General features: G+C 33.1%; 1 protein-coding gene across 2 annotated transcripts; it reads left to right on the top strand.

Annotated features, from left to right (window-relative positions):
• Positions 1-2,936: 2,936 nt before the first annotated feature.
• On the top strand, positions 2,937-9,380 carry LOC114322714 (signal recognition particle 9 kDa protein). Of its 2 annotated transcripts, XR_014346956.1 has the most exons (5): positions 2,937-3,128; positions 3,247-3,315; positions 8,553-8,646; positions 9,038-9,178; positions 9,220-9,380. XR_014346956.1 is itself a non-coding variant. In XM_028270083.2 (4 exons), the coding sequence occupies exons 1-4, from the start codon at positions 3,057-3,059 to the stop codon at positions 9,112-9,114; spliced, it is 312 nt and encodes a 103-aa protein (XP_028125884.1). In that variant the 5' UTR covers positions 2,937-3,056; the 3' UTR covers positions 9,115-9,380. The 2 variants fall into 2 exon arrangements, 1 of the variants encoding a protein (XP_028125884.1); XM_028270083.2 differs by having other exon boundaries at positions 9,038-9,380.
• Positions 9,381-24,349: the final 14,969 nt, after the last annotated feature.

Below are 24,349 nucleotides of genomic sequence, written 5' to 3'. Positions count from 1 at the left end.
AATAATATATAATATATATTATAATTAACGGTATCAACCTATTTAATGGTTTATAATATAATATATATATATATATATATGTGTGTGTGTGTGTGTGCAAAGTTATGCAAAGTTTGATTTGAATGTTGGCTGCCGACATCAAAATAATTTTTTTTTTATTATATTTTTTTTATAATATATATAATCTAATATATAAAATATCTAAAATATATAATTTACACCAATTTATATAAAAATGCCAAAAATATGAACAAACACATAAAATTATGAAAAATGACAAAATACTAAACTAATGAAATATATAGTAGTTTAAAACAATTTGGGCAAAATGGTGACAGTTGGGATTAAAGCTCATATTCCATCTTTCTTACTAGAGATTCTGTGAGAAACACATTCTAATTGTCATTATCGGGTAATTAAAAGAAAACGCCCAAGTCTTAAGGTCGGTGAAAATTGGAGTGTCTACACTAAGATCATGTATGATTTCTAACTAGTTTTCTGTTTTGGCTCGGAGTACACTGTAAGTGTTCATGCTTTAGCATCCTTGCATGTGTGTAAGTGACTGCCATGATAGCATCCTTGCCATGAGACTATTTGCTTAATTGATAAATTGCATAAATGCCTATGGATGAAGGCTTCATTACTTGAATTGGAACAATTCATCAAAATGTGAGTTTATGCCCACTTGGAGTGGCAAATCATCATGTTTTAAGCCCACATTGTTTGGTGACAAATCCGTGTTTTAGCCTACTTGCGAGTAGCATCTTCAAATCATTTTCGAAAAACAAGCATGAGATGTTTTGTTCTAAATCAAGCAATTTAGTTTATACTTATGTGTTGTGCGCACCACATAGTAAGTTAGCTAATAATCAAACAAGAACACATGTGTTTTCAAAAACAACATATCATGTTTAGTAGAGGCCGATCTTTGATTGGGCGAGCATAGGTGCTCACTTTAGGACCTTCCCCTCTCGTGCCCAAGTTCCCGAGTCGAGGCAAATTTGGTGATGAGGAACACGTGGCCTTAGGCATGAGTCAGGGTTTCCTAAATTTCTCAAAACAAAATATTTAGGTGGCGACTCTAAAATCTGACAAAGCAGTCCATGTTTGGCGCTTTTTGATTAAAATCGATTTTCTAAAACGATTTGCCGGATTTGGACTCTTTGGTGATTTATCAGTCTTACATTGCACTTTGTAAGATTAGATTCAAAACCGTGACAGAAGTCCGAACTGTAGTAGCTAGAACCCGATTCGCGCCCTCTCCGAAAATGGGGGTGCGCGGAGAGAGTTCGGGCGGTCTACAGTTGCATATGTTGCCTCTACAGCTTGATCGTTGCATGTGTTGCCTCTGCAACTTGACTTAGTCATTTTCCTTCGTGAATAATGCTTGGGACTCCCTTTTGGGGGTCACCCCCTCACCCCCCTTTGCCACGTGGCAGGTGGTGATTGGAAGAGCAGGAAAAAAAAGAAAAAGAAAAAGGAAATGTAACCAATGAGAGAGAGAGGGGGTCAAAAGGGGTGGGGGGGAAAGGGGGGATGAATCATTGTTGTTTCCTTCGTAGAGTCTATTTGGACCCTTTGGTGGGCCAGACTTGCTTTGGCCATCTATTGACCCACTTCCCTTGGGCTTTAGCCTATGCTTCTTTTTTGTTCCTTTGGGGCGACCTCAGCACTTATGCCCATACTTAATTTGGAGCTTAATTTCTGACTCTCTACACATATCAAACCCAATTCACTGTTCACCGCCCAAACTTTTTCTTTATCATATACAAACTCAGTTCACATATACAAATCCAAACCCATTTTTCTTAATCACGTGTACATTCATATATACATATATATACATATCAAACCCAATCCATATGTATATATATATATATACATACATACATATAATTTTCTTGATTATGTGTACATACATGTACATATATCGAACGATTTATTCATATTCGGCATTCACTCAGCCTCATTGATCTTGAACTTCAAGCATCTAAACATCTTGTAATTGATCTTCCCTTTCCCTCAACCCCCATCTTCTCCTATGTCATTACCTCTCTATTTGTATGTTCATATATATATATATATGTAATTGATTTTCAGGGTAAGGGGTATTAGATTGTTCTTCTTTATTGTCTTCATTTTCTCCCAAAACACTCTAATCTTCCAAAATTATAAGCTTCCAAACCCATATTTTCAACCCACCATAGAGAGAGAAACAATAAAGAACAAAAGAAGAAGAATGTTATATTTTGTAAATTTGAAGATGAGTGAGGGGTAATTTAGTCTTAAAAATTAACTTACTCTCTTTCTAGATGCATGAGTCTCATATTCCGTTAATTTAGATGAAAAAGTTGACAGTGCACTTTGGTTTAAAAATTACACAAAAATTATGTAGCGATTTCTGAATGTAAGGAGTAAACCGCATTCAGTCAAATCATAGGGTAAAGTGAAATTTAAAAAAAAAAAAAAACCACGTTATTGCCCTCGCCAAAAACCCGTTAAAAACTCCAACTTTTAAATTATTTTTTTAATGGAAAATATAGGCTCTGTTTGGTAGAGTTTTAGAATTGTGATTCTAACTCTTAATTTACATATAGTGTTTGGTTGTGGCTTTAAAAATTAATTTCACACCCACTTTTGAAAACTCGGTCGAAGACGAGAAAATTTAGACTAACCGGTTGTCCGGCCGATTGACCGGAACAATGCTAGACAATTGACACATGTTAAAATTTTTTAAAATTTTTATGTGTTTTAATGAAATTTTAAGTTATATGTTTGATTACAAATTATAAATTTTTATACCAAATATCATATGTCATATCAAAAATTTTCTATTCAATTCAGAACTGTTTCCAAAATTTATTCGCCGAACTCAAATCATAATTACAAAACTTACAGACTCAAAACACATCTCCACTCCCAAATCATACTCTACTAAACCCCACCATAATAGACCTCAGATCTAAAAATTGAAAACCCTCACCCTGCCCAGAGATCGACGACCGCCTCTGGGAATTTCTCTCTCTCTCTCTCCCCGTCATAACCAGTCAGTCGGAATGGTTTATATCACATCGTGGGACGATTTCGTCGAGAGATCGGTCCAATTGTTTCGCGCCAGTCCCGAATCTGTAACCCTTCTTCTACCTCACTGTTCCCTTCGTTGTTCAATTCAATTCTAATGGTTCTATCTTCTTATTACTTTATTTATTTATTTTCCATTTTTTAAAATGTTCTTTCATACCGTAGACGCGTTATGTCATGAAGTACAGACATTGTGACGGTAAATTGGTTCTCAAGGTCACCGATAACCGCGAGGTACGAATTGCATTTTATTTTTTTTCATACAAATTTTACATTTCCACTCTATAGGTCAGAATCGGTATTGGGGTAGTATATGTTTTGATATGTTTTAATTTTTTCTATTAGCCATGATTTCGAGTGCTATGTGTGATCTTAGTGTTAATGGCATCATCGATGTTGTTGTATAATTGTATTGTGTTATTTTTGTGTTTGATTTTGTGTTTCGCGGTCCGTCGCATTTTTGTGCACTTCGGTTTTGTATTATAATGAGTTTAGATTACTCAAAATATGGCTAGAATACCTACAAAAAAGAAAAGGAAAAAAGGGGCTGGAATAAACTATGGAATGTTTGTTTGCATGGACTTCAACCTGATTCAACTGAAGTTCAGTGAATTACTGGCAATTATTTGGGAGTGAATTTTTTTCATAAACCTAAAACTACAATCTGTTCTTTGTTGGCCCCTAATTTATAAAAAGATTAATCCCTTTAAATTAAACATTAGTAGAGATAGTTTGATCTGATTTAGGGAGTGCCTAAAATAGCCAAAAAGTCAAAAAGTCACTATAAGTTATCACATCGCTGTGTCTACTTTTCTATACATCTTTTCATAAAAAACTAAACAGTCAACTAAAATAACTAAGTATGGGTTAGCTTTCAAGCTCAAAACAGCTCTAACTTGGGGTTTGTTAGCTGAAAAATAATACTGTTACCATCATAATGATAAGCTATACCGGATTGCATGTGGGGGGAGTGAACCATCGACCATGATCACCAAGGGGAGATCGCACTTGAAGCAACATAATACTGATGAAAAGATTGTCAGTGTTTTCCCATGATTTCTTTGCTAGGTGATTTGCTTTGAATTGCCTAGGAAAAAGGTCCCAAAAATAAACTTCTAAAAGGTCAAGAATGCCTCATGGGTTTTCTGATTTATCAAACAACTTTAAACCGCTCGTCTCCTTAATGGGCCCTAAAAGTTTATTGAGGGTTTGGTTAGAACGTTTGATGAATGAAATAATTAAAGGCTAAAATTCAAGCCTGCCTCTTGGTTATAACTTATATATGGTTAATATGGAATTTACTAATGGTTTTGGATGAATATCTATAGCCAACTAGGGAATCTGAGTAGGTGTTCAAACTCATTAGTTTGGACAAGATTTGAAATTGGCTTGGTTGTTAAGAGGGTTGGTTTTATTGTTCAAGTTTGCATAGGAATGATAGATAATTTGACAGATTTCTATTAGGTTTATGGTGAGGTGTTTAAGGATTTCAAGGAATGGCATGGCATTTGGGAATTTGGATGCATAAATAAGAGGGATCCTTGTTATCATTTTTCTTATCAAGACCAAAGTTTACACTTGGTCGGTAACTATCTCTATGCTTATCATGCATTTTGGGACGAAGTATGTTTCCTCTTGTATAGGATACAGACAGACAGTATAGACATTTATGAAGAATGGTGCAGATAAGTTGCCCATCTATTTTAGATAAGAAAGTCGTTCATATAATTGGTCATTGATTGTTGTCCTTTAGGATTGGAAAAATGTAGTTCATAGATTGGAAAAACAGGAGTTTCTGGTTGTGTTAATTGGGCAAAAACATGGCTTGGGCAAAAAGATGGTCTAAAATGGCATAAGAAAATAATAAAGGAATAAAAGGCCAATGCACTTTTTTGGGTTGTAGTAACTTTGGGAGTCTATAATTAGTATTTGGTAGTTCCATTTTAATGCATTGCTACTTGTGTTAATTGGCATTCTCATCACCTACTGTGTTAACACGAAAATGAATTATAGTGCTATGACTTATGGGTGACATTTGTCAAAATTATTTGGCATGAGGCAAGTTACTTAGGCAAAAGACAAGTTATTAATATGTTTGATAAAGTTGGGATTTTTTCCCCTTAAATTAGGACCATTGCATTGTGCAATGGTAAAAACTCAAGTTGTCCAGACTGAAGTGCAGGTTTGAGTTTAGGGGCATCCAGTTTGTGCAAAAAGCTTTGGGGGTTAGATTTGCACAAAGCTCATCTTAGCTAAGACCCTGTATTTACAAGACTAAGATTGGGTAAAGCCTGTTCTTATATATATATATTTAAAATTGTAGACAGGGTGGTTGGTTGAGTGTTAGGAGTATAGTTGTCAAATCGGGATTTGAATCGTGCATCGAAATGGTATTGTATCGAATCGCAAATCGAAAGAATCGTGAATCGTAAAGATTCGGTCACTTTTTTTTAATTATATAGAAAATATATTTACACACTTAGATATTAAATATATCTAATAAATATGAAATATTTAGACTTAAATTGATAAAAATATTATTTTAAATGATGATCCTGGGGCTTGAGTAAGAAGTTAACATTGGTTGCCACTGTTTAGTACTTCACCTTTTTCCCTTTTAGTTTTAGATACTATTTCTTATCAACTGTTAAAGCAAACAAAGACAAACTTTCAATTTCCAAGTAACAATAATTCAACAATAATGTTTTTAACATTTTACAAGGTTAAAAACCTAAAATCTTTAAACTTTTTCAAAAATCTCACTTGATGCCTTCAAAAAATTCATTTTGTAAATGCAAGTACTTAAATAAAATTAAATATATATGCCTAGAATATTGCAGAGAGAGAGATAGTTTATTTTTTTTCCCGTTAAGGTTTGAGTATTTGAGAGTAAATAGGGACGGAGAAAGTCAAAAGATGGCATATAGTATTCCTAGAGACCTTAAAAAGGTTGTGTGAACTCTTTTCCAACAATAAAAAACCAAAAAAGAAAGCCAAATATCGATTTTAGCGAATCAAATCGATTCACGATTCACCTATGATTCATAGCTATTTGCAATTCACACAACCTGTTCGAATCGATTACCTTTTGAATCAAATCGAATTGAATTGTACGATTCGAATAATAGAGGTGAGGAGTTATATTCACAATAGACAAAAAAAGAAAAGAAAAGGAACTTATGGTTCCGTGCATAATTGCTTTCTGATCATGGCTCCAGTTTGCTGTGCTTCAAATGGTGGGCTTCAGAAAAGGAACTTATTGTTAATAATGTTACTCTAGTCTTTTGAATTCTTAGGCTTCCTGCAGGTCTAGAAAATTCTTTTCAAGGACGAGAGGCTTCACTCATAAGTTATAATCAACTGCATTTGATAGTGATGTGTTTCTTGCCAAATATTTACCCTACAGTTCAGTGTATTTATTTTGAGATTTTATTGGCTCATATTCTATAGTCAAATGTGCCATAAAAAATACATTCATAGTTTCTGCACTTGTATCTAAGCCTGATTACAACAATTCAAAGTACTGGTATCAAATGCAATGCCCATATTAGGGGCTGAGTTCTGATTTTAGTTGCTTGGCCTCCTGCTCGTGAAGTTTATTTTGTAAATAATTAAGTTGTAACTGGTTATCTTGAGGTCAACAACCCCGTGCCGCTAAATGGGCGTTTGAGTTATTAGTACTGTTGGAAAGGCACAACAAGAAAGAAATGGTATAGTAACAAATAGAGGAGGGTTGCATTGATAGTCAACTTAGAACCTCTGTTAGAGCCTTTGAATGTACGAGCAAAAAACATCTTGGCAATTCCAAATAGTTGGAACAAGGCTTTGTTGAGTTGTATAGATTGTGTTGAAATTTGGTTCTTTTTGTTAAAATATGTGGATATATTTCAAATCCTCAACTTCAAGCCAAGGCACTTATTATAATATAATTGTTTCCATTTGGTTGTTGTTTGAGTGTGTTAGTCATGAAGTGGCACTTGCTTATCATGGGTATCATAATGTTTTCATAGCTCATTTGGGGTTGGAAGTATGAGTTGGGTGGGGAATAGTTCCATATTATAGTTGCTGGGAAAAGCAGCTTGCAACTGGTATGCCAGACGATGACTTATTGTCCTGGTTGATAATGTAGCCATGCCTGAGATATCTGGATTTTCAAATGGATTTAAACAGTATTTCATTGAGCGAAGACCTTTTAAAGCATTCAGTGGAACTTCAGAGATCAGTTGAAAATTAAATGACTCAAATTGGCATTTAGATGCAATGACAATCTATTAATTTCTTGTGGAAGGTGTAGGATTAATATTTTTGGTTTCTTTCACTATGTTGGGTATGTATTGGCACAGAAATAGTTGCTTTGGATATATATACTTTCTCACTATTATATTATCTGCAACTTTTTACCAATTTCGGACTTCAAACCAATGTTTAGAAACCCGGACCGGACCGGCTGGTCGGACCAGGAACCGGGCCTTGTTTCGGTCCAGAAAACCCTCTAAACCCAGGCAAAGAGCAAAACTGCTGTAAAACAAAAGAACTGGTGGTTCAATCGGTAAAACCGGTGAACCGGTTCCGGTTCTCAACCAACCCGGTGGGTTTTTTTTTATATTATTTTTCTTGTTTTTTATTTATTTATTCTTTTTTTCTTCTTTCCTTTTCTTTTTATTTTTTATTTTTTATTATTATTTTTTTATTTTTCTTTTCTTTCTTTCTTTCTTATATATATATATATATATATCTCAAAATTTTGACTAAAAACTTTTACTTCAAGAGTCTCCTCTCATGAGGAGGAGTCTCATTGGAAGCTTGAAGAAATTATAAAAATATATTCCTACTTATAGGAAAAAATTGTTCAAATAGAATCTAAAACTTCAATGTGGGATTCAATCAAATTGTTTGAATCATATTTGATTGGAAGGAGAATTGAAAATCTAGCATTCAATCAATTTATTTGGAGGGAATGTTAAATTTTTTTAATTTCTTTAAAACTAGTGACCTTTTTTTTCTTTCTTTCAATTATGGCTTTATTAAATATTACTAGTAAATATTATGCAACACTTTTTTTTATTATTTCAGTAATTATATATATTTTCATTTATTTATAATTTTTAATTATATAATATTAATTATGACGTTACGGTTAGACCACTTTGACCCGACAGTTGAACCGGTGATCCGTCCAACCGGTCTCTTTTTCGGTTCTCTCACCGCTCCGATTTTCAAAACATTGCTTCAAATGTTGGTTTTTGTTTCCTTTTCATGTACAAAATCTGTATGCACCTTTTGCTTGAGAACATGTGCTTGGAATTCATCGGTAGCTGTATAATGCATCTTTCTTTTGGATTATTTCTCTATGCTTGAGATTAAGGTCATATAGCCTTTCAAGGGAAGGGAGTTGTTGAATATTCATTGATTATTCTGAAATCAAAGTAATTTCAGCTTACACATTGTGTTTTTTTTTCCCTCTTTGCTAGTGCCTTAAGTATAAGACAGACCAGGCACAGGATGCTAAGAAGATGGAGAAGCTAAACAACATATTCTTTACCTTGATGGCTCGTGGTCCCGAAGGTATCCCTTCATGTGACCTCAGATCATAATTGAATAATCGATATGCTTTTGTTGAATAATTGTTGCTTAGGCCTCGTTTGGGAACAGGCTAATTTAGTAACTTTTTGGCTATTTGACTAAAATATGAGCTAAAAAAAACTAGTATGTTTGGGATGACTTTTTGGCTTTTTACGAAAAGATGTGCAAAAAGTAGAGAGAAAAGAGAATCTTTGACTTTTTGATATGGATTGTTGGCTTTTTGGCTAATTTAGTAACTTTTTGGCTTTTTGACTAAAAAATTCGGTTGCCAAACGAGGCCTTAGCTTTTGTTGTTCTTTTGGTTTTGCATCTTATGTGCTTTTGAGTTGTTTCTGCTGAGGAACATCCCTCTGTCCTGCTCTTTTTTGTGCAGCGGATGTATCAGAAGTTACTGGAAAAGAGCAAATGGAAGCACAGCCAGCCAAGAAAGGAAGAGGAAGGAAACAATAGCATTGTTCCATAGACGAAATGAGGTTTAGGTTAATTGTAATAGGTGTCATGAGATGATGCAAAAGAATTTTGTTTGTGAAGCCATGTTGATTCTTGCAACTTGCTAGTTTTTTGGGGGAGGTTAAATTCAATACTTTTTGATTAATTCGTTACAACTATTTTCCATGGGGACTTAAGCTCTGTTTGGTTTCAGCAAAAAGTCATTTTCTGGCTATTTAAGTCAAAAAAATTTTAGAGGCACTTTTTTGTAAATCATTTTTCACCAACTTATGTTCTATTTAATCGATATTATTTTCTTATATTCTAATAAGTCCTATGAGTGACATAGTTTCTAAAATATCCTTCATAATATTCACATTTATAGTGTGAATGTTCCGTGATGTGAATATTCACACTGCCAATGTGAATGTTTACATCGTTAATGTGAATATTCATATTGTTAATGTGAATGTTCACACTATTAATGTGAATATTCACATTGTAAAATATGAATGTTCACATAACTAAATTGCTAACCATTCCAAAAATATTTGTAATAGTAGAAATGTTTATAAAATACTTTAAATATGAGAATTATGATTTGGTAGGTTAAATATTCAAATAATAGGACTTATTAAAATATAAGAAAAGCATATCTTATGGACTAATTGTGATACAAATACTTGAAAAAGGATTCTCTAATAAATTTCTCAAAATTTTAGTTGTTTGGTTTTAGCCTATTTTGTTTTGTTTTTTTGATCTAAAAAATGTTTTTTTCAAAAGAAACTTAACTAAGGACAAAAATAAAAAATAAAAAATCCAAACGTCATAATATTTTGAACATTTGTGAAACATGGTAATTTTTTTATTATAATTTTATCCTAAAATTAGTATATATAAAAAAAAAATTAAAAAAAAGCAAAAAAAACCTTCTAAAAAGAATATTTGCCGAAACCTACTGCAGAGATGCGGTTTAGTTTATTTAAAATTTAAATTTATAGATTCCTAAATAGAACTATATTTGTCTCATGGAATCCCGAAGACACCCACCATTTTGATTTTGTTTTGCTTTTTGAGCCCACACAATAGGCAAGAATGTTTTATTTCCTTGTCCCTCAAAAGCATGTGCAAGCAAGTTCTTTCACTTTTTCCGATTCTCAATTAATAAATAAATAGATAACTATTTTATACTATAAAAAAATTATTTACGCTTATTAAAACATAATAAATGAAAAAATACTTTAGCAAATAGTCTTCTATTGCAATGACAGATTGTTTTTGAGGGGCAACCTTTAGACAAATTATTCTTTGTCAATGATTATTGAACCCATATTGATTAAAAAGAAAGGGTTTAGTTACACTAAGATTTTTTTAGCTATTTGTGAATATTATTTTTATTTTATTTTTATAAAAAAATCCTCTCACTTTCTCCCAAGTTCAAGGCAACACCCCTTACAGAAATCATTAAGGTGTCTTATTATCTGTTTCGAACAAGAGACTATAACTTGAAAATTTGTATCAATCTCTCAAGACAAGTTTCACGTAAGTCAGGATTCGTGTAGCGAGGGAGTATCAAACCCAAACCAAATATTGTGGAAATAACAACTTGACACTTAACCTTTTAACCAACCGTGCTACGCCTTTACCAAGTGTGCTACTGCCTTGAGTTAATAACATGATTTATTTATGAACTTGTATATTTTATCACTTCAATTATAAAAATGCAACATTTTCAACCCCTCTAGATCACCTCCAAAAGAGGTGCAGTTATAAGGTTTTCATAATTGAGAGTAGAGGTGGCAAACTCAATATTGAACCTATGAACTCGTCCAATTATACTTATCTAAAATTCGTTTAAACCCATCCAAATCTATAAATGGAGGTTGGATATGGGTATTCGTTTAAATAGGCATATCATTGCTACCACCATTCAACTGCCATTGCTGGACACTCCATCACCATTATTGTCGCTGTCATCACTACTCCACCATCACTATCTCCACTACCACCCCTCCACTACCACCATCAATCGACACACCTCAAAGCCCTACTGGAGATTTATGGCATCCTAATACTCTTTCCGAAGAACCCTAGCCTTATCAAGTAGCTAGTTTATTTGAAAAGAACACTTTCATAATTATTCGCCAAGACTAAGGAACAACCTTGATGTTCGAACATTGCCATTGTGACCGGCTTGTCGAAAAACTTAAGGGAGTTATCTCATTCTTATTTTTTATTTTCAATTTTCCCTTGACTAATGGAGCAGAAATACAAAAATCGCACATCTCACATCTTGAGATGTTCAACTTTGTACTTAGTACATCCAGAGACGTTCGACATAAACAATGATTACCTATTCTTGTTGTACACATATGTTTGTAGATGCGTGAAAGACACGTTCATGCATTCGGTGGTGATGTACATTGTACACATTGGCCCATGTAGAGATGCACAACTTTCTCTAGTTTTTTACCCATACATATTGAGTCCAGATCCTCGGCCACACAATCCTGCGGCCATCCCTGCTGCACCCCCAAAACGACGTCGTTTTGAGGAAAATTTCAATTTAAAAAAAAAAACAGAAAAGAAACTAGTGGGAAAGAAGAGAGAGAGAATGGAGGGGGGCCAAAATCAAACCCACCCTAACTCTTTACACAAACCCAAATGAAGTTTGCCTCCCTCTCAACCACACAAACAACCCCACATCTCCTCTGATTCTCTCTACAAAAGCAAGATTTTTAGGTTTTGTCCAGATTATCTCATTGACTATGATTTTGGGTCTTTTTTGCAGAGAGAGGACGGAGGGGGGTCGGATCGAAGCTTCAATGTTGAAGGAGAAAGAGACAGAGAGGAGCAGGTAGGCGGCGATAGTGGTGGGTGAAAGCTAGCTGCCTTCCTTCTGCTTCCTTCTTCCTTCTTCCTTCTTCCTTCCTTCTTCTGAGAAAGAGACAGAGAGAAGTAGGTAGGCGGCGATGGCGGTGGGTGAAAGCTAGCTGCCTTCCTTCTGCTCCATTCTTCCTTCCTTCTTCTCCCTCTCTGGTTTGCTCGGATATGCCTTCCTTCTTCTCCTCTGGTTTTTCCTTTGGTTTTTGTTCTATCTTTTTTTTTTTTTTAAACTGAAATTTCCCCCAAAACGACGTCGTTTTGGGGGTGCTGCAGGGATGGTAGCAGGATTGTGCGGCCGAAGATCCGGACTCATACATATTAGCATCCCCTTTTTCCATTTAGAGACAATTTCAAAAAGTGTCAAGCCACATTGACTGTACACTAACCTAGTGCCCAACAAATAGCCCTAATACTGATGATAAATCTGGCATTCATTCTCTTGCATTGCTAAGAACTTTATGAAACTCTATTATATGTCAATATTCTCTTTCGAACTTGAAGTTCCTTGTTCTCCTTCCTCTCCTTTTTTTTGAAGGCTTATCATGTTCACATCTTGCAACATCGGAAGTCACGTGTGGTCTTGACGGCATACCATCTCGAGTCTTAAGCATAAGGCTCTCTATCTTGGTTGTATAATTATAATAAAAAAAAAACCTTGAAAGGCAGACCGTCTCAAGCTCACTAAAACATACAACTTCTAGTAAGACTTGAAAGGCCAATTTTTCATGAACTCATTGACTTCCGTTTGGGGTTATGTGTTCAGCATGAGGGCATGCCATCCAGGGTTCATTAGGCACACATCTTCTTATGTTAGTCAATGGTATTTTCAAAAACATGTAACCCTTATTGAGTGTTTTGTGTTGTCATGAGAGAGTACTGTTTAGAGATCAATAAATACAAAATATCTAAATAACGACTAACAATCTTTTCAAAACTTGACCATTATTGAATATTATGTGTGGTCTTGAGGTGGGAGTGTACCGTCCCAAGATCATCTTACACACAATGCCTGAATAAAAGGCCAACAGACCATTCACAAAGTCGACCCTTATTTTGTGTGATCTTGAGGGTGTATTGTTTCACGGTCACCTTAATGAGCATAATGTTGGAATAATGACTTGTGGACATTTTCAAAAACCATGACTTTACCAATACTAGTGTGTGATTTTGAGGGTGTACCATCTTAGGGTCTTCAACATAAATGGTCAAGAGAAATCTTCCTTGGTCCATTTGATGGCCATTGGACTGTTATGTGCGAATCCAAAGTCTACATCATACAATACATAACCCTTTAAATGACTCCCGGAAGGGTCTTGTTTTAAAATACCTTTGGACATGATTCCATCTACAGATATGTAGACTCTTTTTTTTTTTTTTTTGAGCAGATGTAGACCAACATGCTCAGTAAATACTTTTTTCAATGAATAATATTATATGTATTAATTAGTATACTAATTAATGTACTAATTGATGATGTGATATAATTTAAAAAGTTTTTGGTATTCGTAATTTACTTAATTAGTGGGGTCAATAGTAATGTCATAACTAGGGTTGTTCTATTAATTAGTATACTAATTGGTATATGTAACATTAATGTTTTTCAATTTTAGTTTTCTCAATATGTGTGCAAATTCCAAATTCCACTATTAACAGCTTGACATGTGTACCATCTTTCAAACCAAGTTTATACCCCCAATCACATTCGCTCTGTTTGGTTTCAACCAAGTTTATATTTACCTTCACTCTATTTGGTTTCAGTTTTCAAAATATACTTTTCAAAAAATAATATTTTTTTATTTTTCGTATTTTTTATTTTTACTGATTTTTTAATATTTTAAATAATTTTTTAATTTTTAGACACACCAAACAAAAATATGCTTGAAAGTATAATATTTGTTAAATTTTTTTAAATATCAAAAATACAAAAAAAAAAAGAAGAGAAAAGTTCAGTACATTTTTTTATATTTTTGTATATTTATTAATTTTTAAAAATATTTTTTCATAAATATTCTACTATTTAGATACATCTAAGTAATGTGCATCTAACAAAGTAAAAAAATTGCTTGAAATTTTAAAAATATTCACTAAAAAAAGTACGAAAAATAAAAAATTCAATTTCCAATCAGATCTAAATCAATCTGTTTGATTTTAATTTTTTAAATTCAATTTTAAAAAACTAAAATCAAACACACTGATTTAGACCTGATTCCTTACATGGATAGACTCAATCCAACTCTCTTTTTTTATTTTCACATCATGTTAAGAGTACTAAATCACTTTTCAATATATGTAATTTTCAAAACCATAAATTTCCCTATTTTGAGAGGTAAATTGCTATTTTATAGACTATAAGAGCATCTCCAACAGTTACTCAGATTTTTCACCAAATTTGAGTTAAAAATGACTCATTTTACCAATTTGATACCACTCGCTCCAACGGTGTACTTTCATCAAATTTGTATCAGGGGCAACCGGTTGGTCGACCGGTTAAGCGAATTTTTTTTTTTTTTTTTTGATTTTTTTTTTTTTTTTGAACTTTTTGAACCTTTTAGTGGTCGACCGGCTGGTCGACCAGCTGGTCGACCGGTTAGGCAAAAAAAAATTTTTTTTTTTTTTTTACTGTTTGAACCTTTTTCTTCGAACCGTTTGAACCTTTAGGCGGTCAACCGGCCGGGCAACCGGCTGGTTGACCGGTTGGTCTCTCCCAACGGTTAGGAACAGTGATTTGGTAAAATACTTCGCATGTTCTCATTTTGGTACAAGATTTGCTGAATTCTGGATTTGATATCGATTTGGTGAAACCGTTGGAGCTCAAAAAAGTGACTTTTTCATCAAATTTTAAATTTGATATCAGGTTTGCTGAAGCGTTGGAGATGGTCTAAGCGATCCATTTGCTAAAGGTCAATTTGAAGAGAATTAAGTACTAAAAGGATGTAAGTAGGGTGCCCAACGGCTTTCTTAATTACTTGTAACAGTAGACTTTAAACGGATGTCACACATTTAGAGTGAATATACTCACTTGAGTTCATTTAAGAATTAATTATTTTAATTGATTTATTGACTTTTTACGAAAATATGTACAAAAAATAAAGAGAGTGATGCGATAATTTGATTTAATTTTTTTGCTATTTTAGCTAAAAAAACCATACCCCAAACACATTGGTAGAAACTGATAAATGTTCAATCATTTCTTCAAAACAATGTATTTTTCAATGAATTTGAATTGAGTGATTTAACACACTCAAACTCTTGTTTATGTGACGAATCCAAATTTCTCAAAATTTTTGAGCTACCAGTTCAAGTTGTAGTTTACACTTTGCCTGATTTGTTCCACAAAGCGAAATATGCTTTTGACCGAGGTCCACGAGCACACCCTCAAGGTCAAAAAAATTTGAGCGGGACAACTATTTAAAATTAATATTTTATCAAAATACTTTTCACACGGTTTTTTTTAATAAAGAAATTCATTAACGAAAGTTGTATAAGTATTTAGGACGCCTTTGGGAACAAATTATTTTAGTTTTTGTTTAGAAAGCGGGTTGATTTTTTGATTTTTGTATTTTTTTTGACTATTTAGCCCAGTTGGTTTGAGAATGACTTTTATTTTTTGAGTTTTTTTGACTTTTTTTGTGAGAGAATGAATGTAATGATTATGGATTGGATGTGATATTTTATCTTATTGGCTAAAAGGTCTATTTTGTAATTGTGGCTAACATAGCAAAAAAAGCCTCAATTTTTTTGACTTTTTATAAAAAGATGTGTAGAAAAATAAATAGAGTGATGTGATAACTTATAATAACTTTTTGATTAAAACAAAATGTTGCTTAACGAGGCCTTACTATAAAAAATGAAAATAATCCTATATAAAAATATTATCATTAATATAAACTTTCATGAGTTGTTTATAATACACATGGTGTATATTAGATGCAAGTTATAATATAAATTGATTGTACTAATGGAAAGTATTGTGGTGTTTAATTGCAAATCATTGTGTTGGTGAAAATACCAGAAGAATTATATTTTATTGATAAATAATGCAAGAAAATGAGATATAAATAGATTAGGCTGAGGCACAGATATCTTGTTTTTTTTAAAGAGATCAAGCCCACTGCGGTAGGAAGAACCTAAATACTGATGCTGTAGTCACTATACTATGACTTGTCCCCTCCAAGAAACAACAGCTCCACCACGTTCAGGCCAACTCTGCACAAGATGGTGAATCCAAAGCTCCACCAAGAAAAAACTCTTTTTTGGCTAGTAATCTCTCAAGTATAGAAAAATAGTTGGTGTAGAAAAGAGTAGATGAGGGAAACTATTTATAGGCCATTAGGACCTTACAAATTACACAAAAAAATAATAATGACCATTAACTCACCACCAACCCCATGACCTTTCAATTAATCTTCATTCATGAACAAAACAAAACAAAAAGGTCATCAAAAGCAAATGAATCTCCATTCACCAAACAAAATGAGATTCATGAATAAGACAAAATGTCATATTAAAAAAATATAAATAAATAAATAAATAAAAGATATTAAAATGGTCCAACAATTCTCCACTCATTTTAATATCAACAAGGATAAGAGAGATTACCAAACAAAGATAGACTAGTATGCATCATGAAGGTGTGCTCTATATTGAACCTTCATTAGTGAATTTAGGGGAAATAAAGTATTACTGCTCACACATAATAATCCAGGTGTTGACATGAGCTTTTAATAGCTAGCACATTATGGCCTTGTGCTAATCCTAGTTTTTATTAGCATATTTGAGAATAAATTTTGTTCTCATAGAAAGCGGCCCCACTTCTATGCTCACATAGGTGAAATCTGTCAAGGATATTCTTATAATGTACATACCCCATTCAACAAGAGTTACGGAATTTCATTAAGAGTATAAAAACTCAACCCTCCAACATTACAGGACAAATGCACTTGCATCATAGGGATGGATAACAAAATATTAAGGAGTGCATTTTTTTACAACCGCCATATGATTCGTTCTGCCTATTGAACCCAATTATAGGACCTCTGGCCCCCAGGTTGGGAATCCTCATACATGGTTTATGATTTTATAGGCTTCAAACCCATCACCCTTGATGTATTCTAGACCCTATCTCTCACCAAGGTCTTGGTTAACGGATTTGCAAGATTATCACAAGATTTTACATAATTCACAATTATGATGCCATTACTCAAATAGGATCTCACATTACTGTGTTTCCTTCGAATAAGTCTGGATTTACCATTATAAAAATGATTGTTTACTCTACCAATACTAGCAGTGTTATCACAACGAATTAACACAGGAGGAATTAGTTTTTCCCAAAAAGAGATTTCATGTAACAAATCTCTCAACCATGTCGCTTCTTCACATGCTGAAGTTAACGATATAAGCTCAGCTTCTATTGTAGAATTAACAATTATAATCTGTTTTTTAGATTTCCAACATATAGCACCACCACTCAAGATAAAAATAAAACTCGAAGTAGAGAGAATCACCTGACAAAGTGTTCCAATCGGCATCACTATATCGCTCAAGTACCACAGGATACTTGTTATAAAACAAACCATAATTTTTTTGTACCAGATAAATATCTCATAATTCTTCCCATGACTAGCCAATGATCTCGACTTGGCTTACTAGTAAATCTGCTAAGTACTCCAACAGTATATGCAATATCAGGTCTAGTACAATCAGTAGCATATCTCAAACCACCAATCATGCTAGCATATTCCTTTTGATTAATCACTTTGTTTTCATTTGTTACAACAGGTAAATGTATGCTTACATCAAAAGGAGTAACAACATGTTTATAGTCTAGAAAGTTATATTTCTTTAAAATTTTCTCAACATAATGCGATTGATCAAGAAAAATACCATCATTAGTCTTGGTAATTTTAATTCCCAAAATAAATTGGTTTCACCAAGATCTTTTATATCAAAAGCTTATTAAGCATATTTTTAGTCTCATTTATTATATGCAAATTAGAGCCAAAGATAAGTAAATCATCCACATATAGGCTAATAATCATATGTGCATTCTCACAAGTTTTATAATATATGCACTTATCACATTCATTAGTCTTATAGCCATTCTCAAGCATGTAAGAATCAAATTTCTCATGCCACTGTTTAGGAGCTTGTTTTAAACCATTAAAGGGATTTGGTTAACTTACACACCTTGCTTTCTTGGCCAAGCTCCACAAAGCCCTCGGGTTGGTCCATGTAAATCTCCTCATCTAGATCTCCATTTAAAAATGCTCTTTTCACATCCATTTAAATCATGAATTGCAGCCACTACTATCAACAGTCTAATGGATGTAACTCTAGTAACCGGAAAAAAAATATTAAAGAAATCAAGACCAACTTGTTGCTTAAAACCTTTAGCGACAAGCCTCGCTTTATATTTATCTATGGTTCCATCCGATTTAAGTTTTTTACGAAGGACCCATTTACATCCAATAGTTTTACAACCTTGAAATGCACTAGCTTCCATGTTTTATTTGAAAGTAGTGAATCTATTTCATCATTTACAACATTTCTCTAAAAAATAGCATTAGGTGATGATAAATCTTTTTGCACCGTAAGAAGAATTTATTCCACATTGTAAAGATAACAGTCAAGGCCAAAATCTTTTTCAATTCTACTTTGTTTACTCCTCCTTGGTTGGATTTGAGAATTTTCTTGTTCTTGAAAAAATTGAGATGGAGTAGAAGAGCTAGGCATGGATAAAATATTTTCAGAAATTATTTGGCCCCCACTATTTCAAGATTTGAAAGAAAATTTATTTTCATGAAAAATAGCATCACCTGATTCCAAAAAAATATTATTTTTCATATCAAAAAATCAATAAGCTATACTGTTAGACTTATTTATTTTGTTGATTTATTTAATTATGTTTTAATTTATTTGGAAAAGAAAAATAGAATCAAAATTTATTTTGATGATTTATTTGAAAGAGAAAAATAGAATCAACATTTATTTTGATGATTTATTTAATTATGTTTTAATTTATTTGAAAGAAAAAAATAGAATCAAAATTTATTTTGTCCCATTATTTCTCACATAAACCTTTATTCTAAAAGTTGTTAGAATGTATTTAATATTTGATTAAATCAGCTGTTCAAACATCCCAAAATAAAGGTTCAAAAAGCCCAGCACTGCAGCAGGCCAAAAGGTTCAAACAGCCCAGCACAGCGGCAGACCAAATGTTAAAACAGTCCAGCACAACAACATACTAAAAGGTTCAAGTCGAAGATATTCAAATTAGTAATGATGGAGTGGAAGATATTCAAATGAATACAACGGCTATAAACGGTTATAAATTCAAATGAATACAACGGCTATAAACGGCTCTAAGTTTCATTATATATACCAAAGCCTCTAATGTAAACAAGTTACAAAAAAAATCAAAAATATTCTTTGATCTATGATCACTCATATCTATTCTCTAAAAAATTTTCTGAGAAATGTTCTTCAATTTTTGTTTACATCCTCTCTTAGAAATTATACATTGAGTCGTATAGCTTTAAGCCCATCTTTCTTGTGTGAGGTTTACAGAAAAACCAGAACTTCATTTTTATATCTATCTTTGAGAGATAATTCTTGTAGCTTTCTGTGAAAGCAAAAATACCGTCTTTTCAACCTTGTAAGAGTGTAGTACACTCAGTGTTCTTGACTTAGAAAGTCTGTGTAAAATCCGTGGAGGATTGCTCTATTTGTAAAAAGGTTGCTAGCACCCCCGTGAAACTAGAGCATAGTAAAAAATCTCAAGTGAAGCTTGAGGAGTGGACGTAGGCTGAGTTGAAACCAAACCACTAAAAATTTGTTTGCCCCTTTCTCTCTTATCTCTTTATTTTATTTAAATTATCATAACTATATTTCACATTTTTACTGTGCTAAAATCATTAACTGACATAGTTGTTAGAACATTTGTTTTAATTATTTTTATTTCATTAACTATATTTATCTATTATGCTAGTCATAATTTTTATTAAGGTATTATTATTTTTATTTGTAAAAACATAATTCACCCCCGCTCTTATGTTGTCTTTTGGATAACAATTGGTATTAGAGCCTAGACTTTTCTTTTAGATTTAACCATATGGGAGTTTCGATCCATGGTAACCTTAGCTGAAGGATAAGCCACAAATAGGCCACCATTGTTTGATGGAAACAACTATAGTAATTGGAAGGATAAGATGACCATTTACCTACAAGCCAATGATTATGCCATGTGGATTATTGTCACCAAAGATCCAAAAATTCCTACCAAATTAGTAGACGATATTAATGTACCTAAAACTGAAGATGAATATGATGAGAAGGATCATAAACTATTGCAAGCCAATGCTAAAGCCAAACTCATCCTTGTTTGTGGATTAGACTGTGAAGAGTATAATAGAATTTCAAGTTGTGATTCGGCAAAAGAAATTTAGGACAAACTTGAGGTAACGTATGAAGGTAAAAACCATGTGAAGGAATCTCGTATTGATATGCTTGTTCATAGTTATGAACTGTTTAAAATGAACTCTGATGAATCTATTTCAAGCATGTTTATTAGATTTACTGAAATTGTAAACTCTTTTAAAATCTCTTGGCAAAATTTATACTAATAGTGAGCTGGTGAGAAAAATTCTTAGGTGTTTACCAAAGAATTAGGAAGCAAAGGTCACCGCCATTATAGAAGCCAAAAATCTCTCCACACTTGGATTGGATGAGCTTATGAGTTCCCTTATGACTCATGAGATCACCATGAAAGGACATGAGGATGCTGAAAACAAAAAGAAAAGTGGAATTGTATTCAAAGTCTCATCAAATGAAGAAGAATATGAAAACTCTAGTGACGATGAAAGCTATGCCATGTTTAGTAAAAATCTCAAAAAGCACTTCAAGAAAAATAATTATGGAGGAAGAAGACCTTTCAGGAAAGAGTACAACAAAGATAACAAGAAAGAACTTATTATTTGCTATGAGTGCAAAAATCCTGAACATATAAAGATGGATTGTCCAAAATTAAAAAATCATGGAAAAGACTACAAAAGAAACAAGAAGGCCATGGTAGCAACTTGGGGAGAAAGTGAAGATGAAAGTTCAAGTGATGAAATTGAAAATGAAGTAACCAACTTGTGTCTCATGGCTCTTGAAGATGAAGACTCTACTCAAGATGAGATAACTACTCTTTATGAAGAACTTGAAAGTGCATTCCATGAACTACAAGATGACTTTAGAAAATTTTGTGCCAAAAATAATGTGTTAAAGAAATCTATTGTATCTTTATCTACTAATGTAGAAGAATTAAAAAAAGAAAAAATTGTTTTGAAAAATGATTTTGATACTATCAATAATGAGAAAATTACTTTAAAAAACAATATTGATGATTTAACAAAAACACTTGAAAATTTTGTAAAAAGTAGAAATAATTTCAACATGCTTCTTGGAAATCAAAGATGTGTTTTCGATAAAGCGGGCATTGGATATGACTCTATTAAGAAACAAAAGAATCTCAATACAATTTTTGAAAAGGCACCTCTTATAACACACCCTCGTATTACTTGTCATTATTGTAGAAAGAAAGGCCATTATATATCTTATTGTCCATTCAAAAAGAATATGAACATGAGAATTAAAAAGATTTGAATTATTAAGGGATCCAACAAAACTAACCGAGGAGGAACCAAGAAATTATGGGTACCAAAAACCAACATTTGATTGTCATCTTATTGGTTTGCTTTAAGTCAAAAGCTAAAGAAGGGAAGTGGTACCTTGATAGTAGATGTTCTAGACACATGACTGGAAATAAATCCTTCTTTACTACACTGTCATCCAAAGATAGAGGCTTTGTTACTTTTGGAGACAACAAGAAAGGAAAAATCATCGGTATTGGTAGCATCGGTATTTCTCCTAACCCTTCTATTGAAAATGTTTTACTTGTTGATGGACTTAAGCATAATCTACTTAGTATTAGTTAATTATGTGATAAAGGTAATCGAGTTATTTTGATAAATCACATTGCACAATTGAAAGCACAAATGATCATAAAGCTTTATTCGTTGGTAATCGTCACGATAATGTATATGTTTTTCATCTCAATGATCTTTATGCTAGTGATGTTAAATGCCTATATGTTAATAATGAAAATAGTTGGTTATATCATAGAAGACTTGGTTATGCTCATATGGATTTAATTGCTAAACTTTTGAGAAATGATTTGGTCATTGGACTTCCAAAAATTAAATTTGAAAAAGATCATCTTTGTAGTGCTTGTCAACAAGGAAAACAAACTAAAACATCGTTTAAATCAAAATCTCACATTTCCACAACTAGACCTTTACAACTACTGCATATGGATTTATTTGGTCCCTCAAGGACATCTAGTCTAGGTCGTAAACATTATTGTCATGTTATTGTTGATGATTATTTAAGATTTACATGGGTTATGTTTTTAGCACACAAAGATGAAACTTTTTTTTTTTTTTACAAAACTCTGTCGTAGAATTCAAAATGAAAAAGGCTTTCTTATTACTAATATTCGAACTGACCATGGTAGAGAACTTGAAAGTAAGAAATTTGAATTGTTTTGTGATGAGCATGGTATTGGACATAATTTTTCAGCACCTAGAACCCCTCAACAAAATGGTGTAGTAGAAAAGAAGAATAGAACTTTAGAAGAAATGAGTAGAACAATACTTTGCGAAAACAATCTTCCTAAATATTTTTAGGCCGAAGTCGTTCACACCGCATGCTATATTTTAAATCGTGCATTAATTAGACCTATTCTCAAAAAGATTCCTCATGAACTTTGGCATGATGGAAAGCCCAACATTAGTCACTTGCATATTTTTGGTTGTAAATGTTTTGTGCATAATAATGGTAAGGATAACTTAGGTAAATTTGATTCAAAATCTGATGAAGTAATTTTTCTTAGCTATTCCTTAACTAGCAAAACTTATTATGTTTTTAATAAAAGAACTCTTGTTGTGGAAGAATTTATACATGTGGCATTTGATGAAACTAACATCTCTGCTCAAAAGCAAATTGTTAGCGATACTATAGATTTGGAACCAAATATGGAAGATTCAAGTATCTACAAGGAAGAGAACCAACCATGTAAGTTGAACAAAGAGATTGAACAACCTATTCTCCCACCTTAAGAAGTAGGAGGAAACAATGATGATTTGCCAAGAGAATGAAAGTTTGTTCATAATCACCCTAAGGATTTAATCTTAGGTGACCCTATAAAACGTATTGAAACTCGCTCTTCACTTAGAAACATTTGTAGTAACTTAGCTTTTCTTTTACAGATTGAGCCTAAAAACTTTCAAGAAGGCGAATTCGATAAATATTGGATGATAATTATGCATGAAGAGCTTAACCAATTTGAGAGAAACAAAGTGTGGGAACTTGTGCTAAAACCTAAAGATCATACCATTATTGGTACCAAATGGATCTTTCGAAACAAGCTTGATGAATCCGGCACAATTATAAGAAACAAGGCTAGACTTGTTGCACAAGAATACAATCAAGAAGCAGGTATTGATTTCGATGAAATCTTTGCTCCAGTTGCTAGATTAGAAGCCATTCGCATGTTACTTGCATTTACATGTTACTTGCATTACATGTTTTAGAGATTTCAAACTTTATCAAATGGATCTAAAAAGTGTCTTTCTTAATGGTTTTATAAATTAGATAGTTTATGTTAAACAACCCCTAGGTTTTGAAGATCATATTTTTCCAAATCATGTTTTTAAACTATCAAAAACTTTATATGGTTTGAAACAAGCACTTCGTGCATGGTGTAGACGTCCTCGAACGCCCCCGGAAGGGTGAGTCCCGTTCTGTTCGATATTGGGCTCACTACAGTTCGGACTCTCAAATTGTCACGGTTCGTAATCTGAACCAAAGAGTCCAAATTCGGCAAATTGTTTTGAGAAAACAGATTTTTTTGTAAAGAAGTGCCAAACATGGACTACTTTGCCAGATACAGAGTCGCCACCTAAATATTTTATTTGAGAAATTTAGGAAACCCTGACTCGTTGCCTAAGGCTACGTGTCCGTCATCACCAAAGTTGCCTCGGCTTGGGAACTTGGGTACGATTGGGGAAGGTCACTTCGTGAGCACCCCCGCTCGCCCGATCAAAGATCGGCCTCTACTAACCATGATATCTATTTTTGAAAACATTATGTGTTCTTATTCCGGTTATTAGCTTAGATTTACTATGTGATGCGTACAACATACAAGTATAGACTGGATCGCCTGAATTGGAACAAAACATTTCATGTTTGTTTTTGAAAGATGGTTTGATGGTGCTACTCGCAAGTAGGCTAAGACGTAGATTTGCCACCCTCAGGTGGGCTTAGA

This window comes from Camellia sinensis, chromosome 12 (genome assembly GCF_055761805.1).
Source record: "Camellia sinensis isolate YWXY chromosome 12, ASM5576180v1, whole genome shotgun sequence".
Classification (NCBI taxonomy): domain Eukaryota; kingdom Viridiplantae; phylum Streptophyta; class Magnoliopsida; order Ericales; family Theaceae; genus Camellia; species Camellia sinensis.
Note: the sequence above shows the minus strand (reverse complement) of the source record. Positions and strands in the feature narration are given on the sequence as shown.

Coding starts and splice junctions, on each gene's coding strand:
- LOC114322714 (XM_028270083.2), top strand. CDS start 3,057: ATGGTTTATATCACATCGTGGGACGATTTCGTCGAGAGATCGGTCCAA. Junction 3,129..3,246: donor TTCGCGCCAGTCCCGAATCT/GTAACCCTTCTT, acceptor TTCATACCGTAG/ACGCGTTATGTCATGAAGTA. Junction 3,316..8,552: donor AGGTCACCGATAACCGCGAG/GTACGAATTGCA, acceptor CCTCTTTGCTAG/TGCCTTAAGTATAAGACAGA.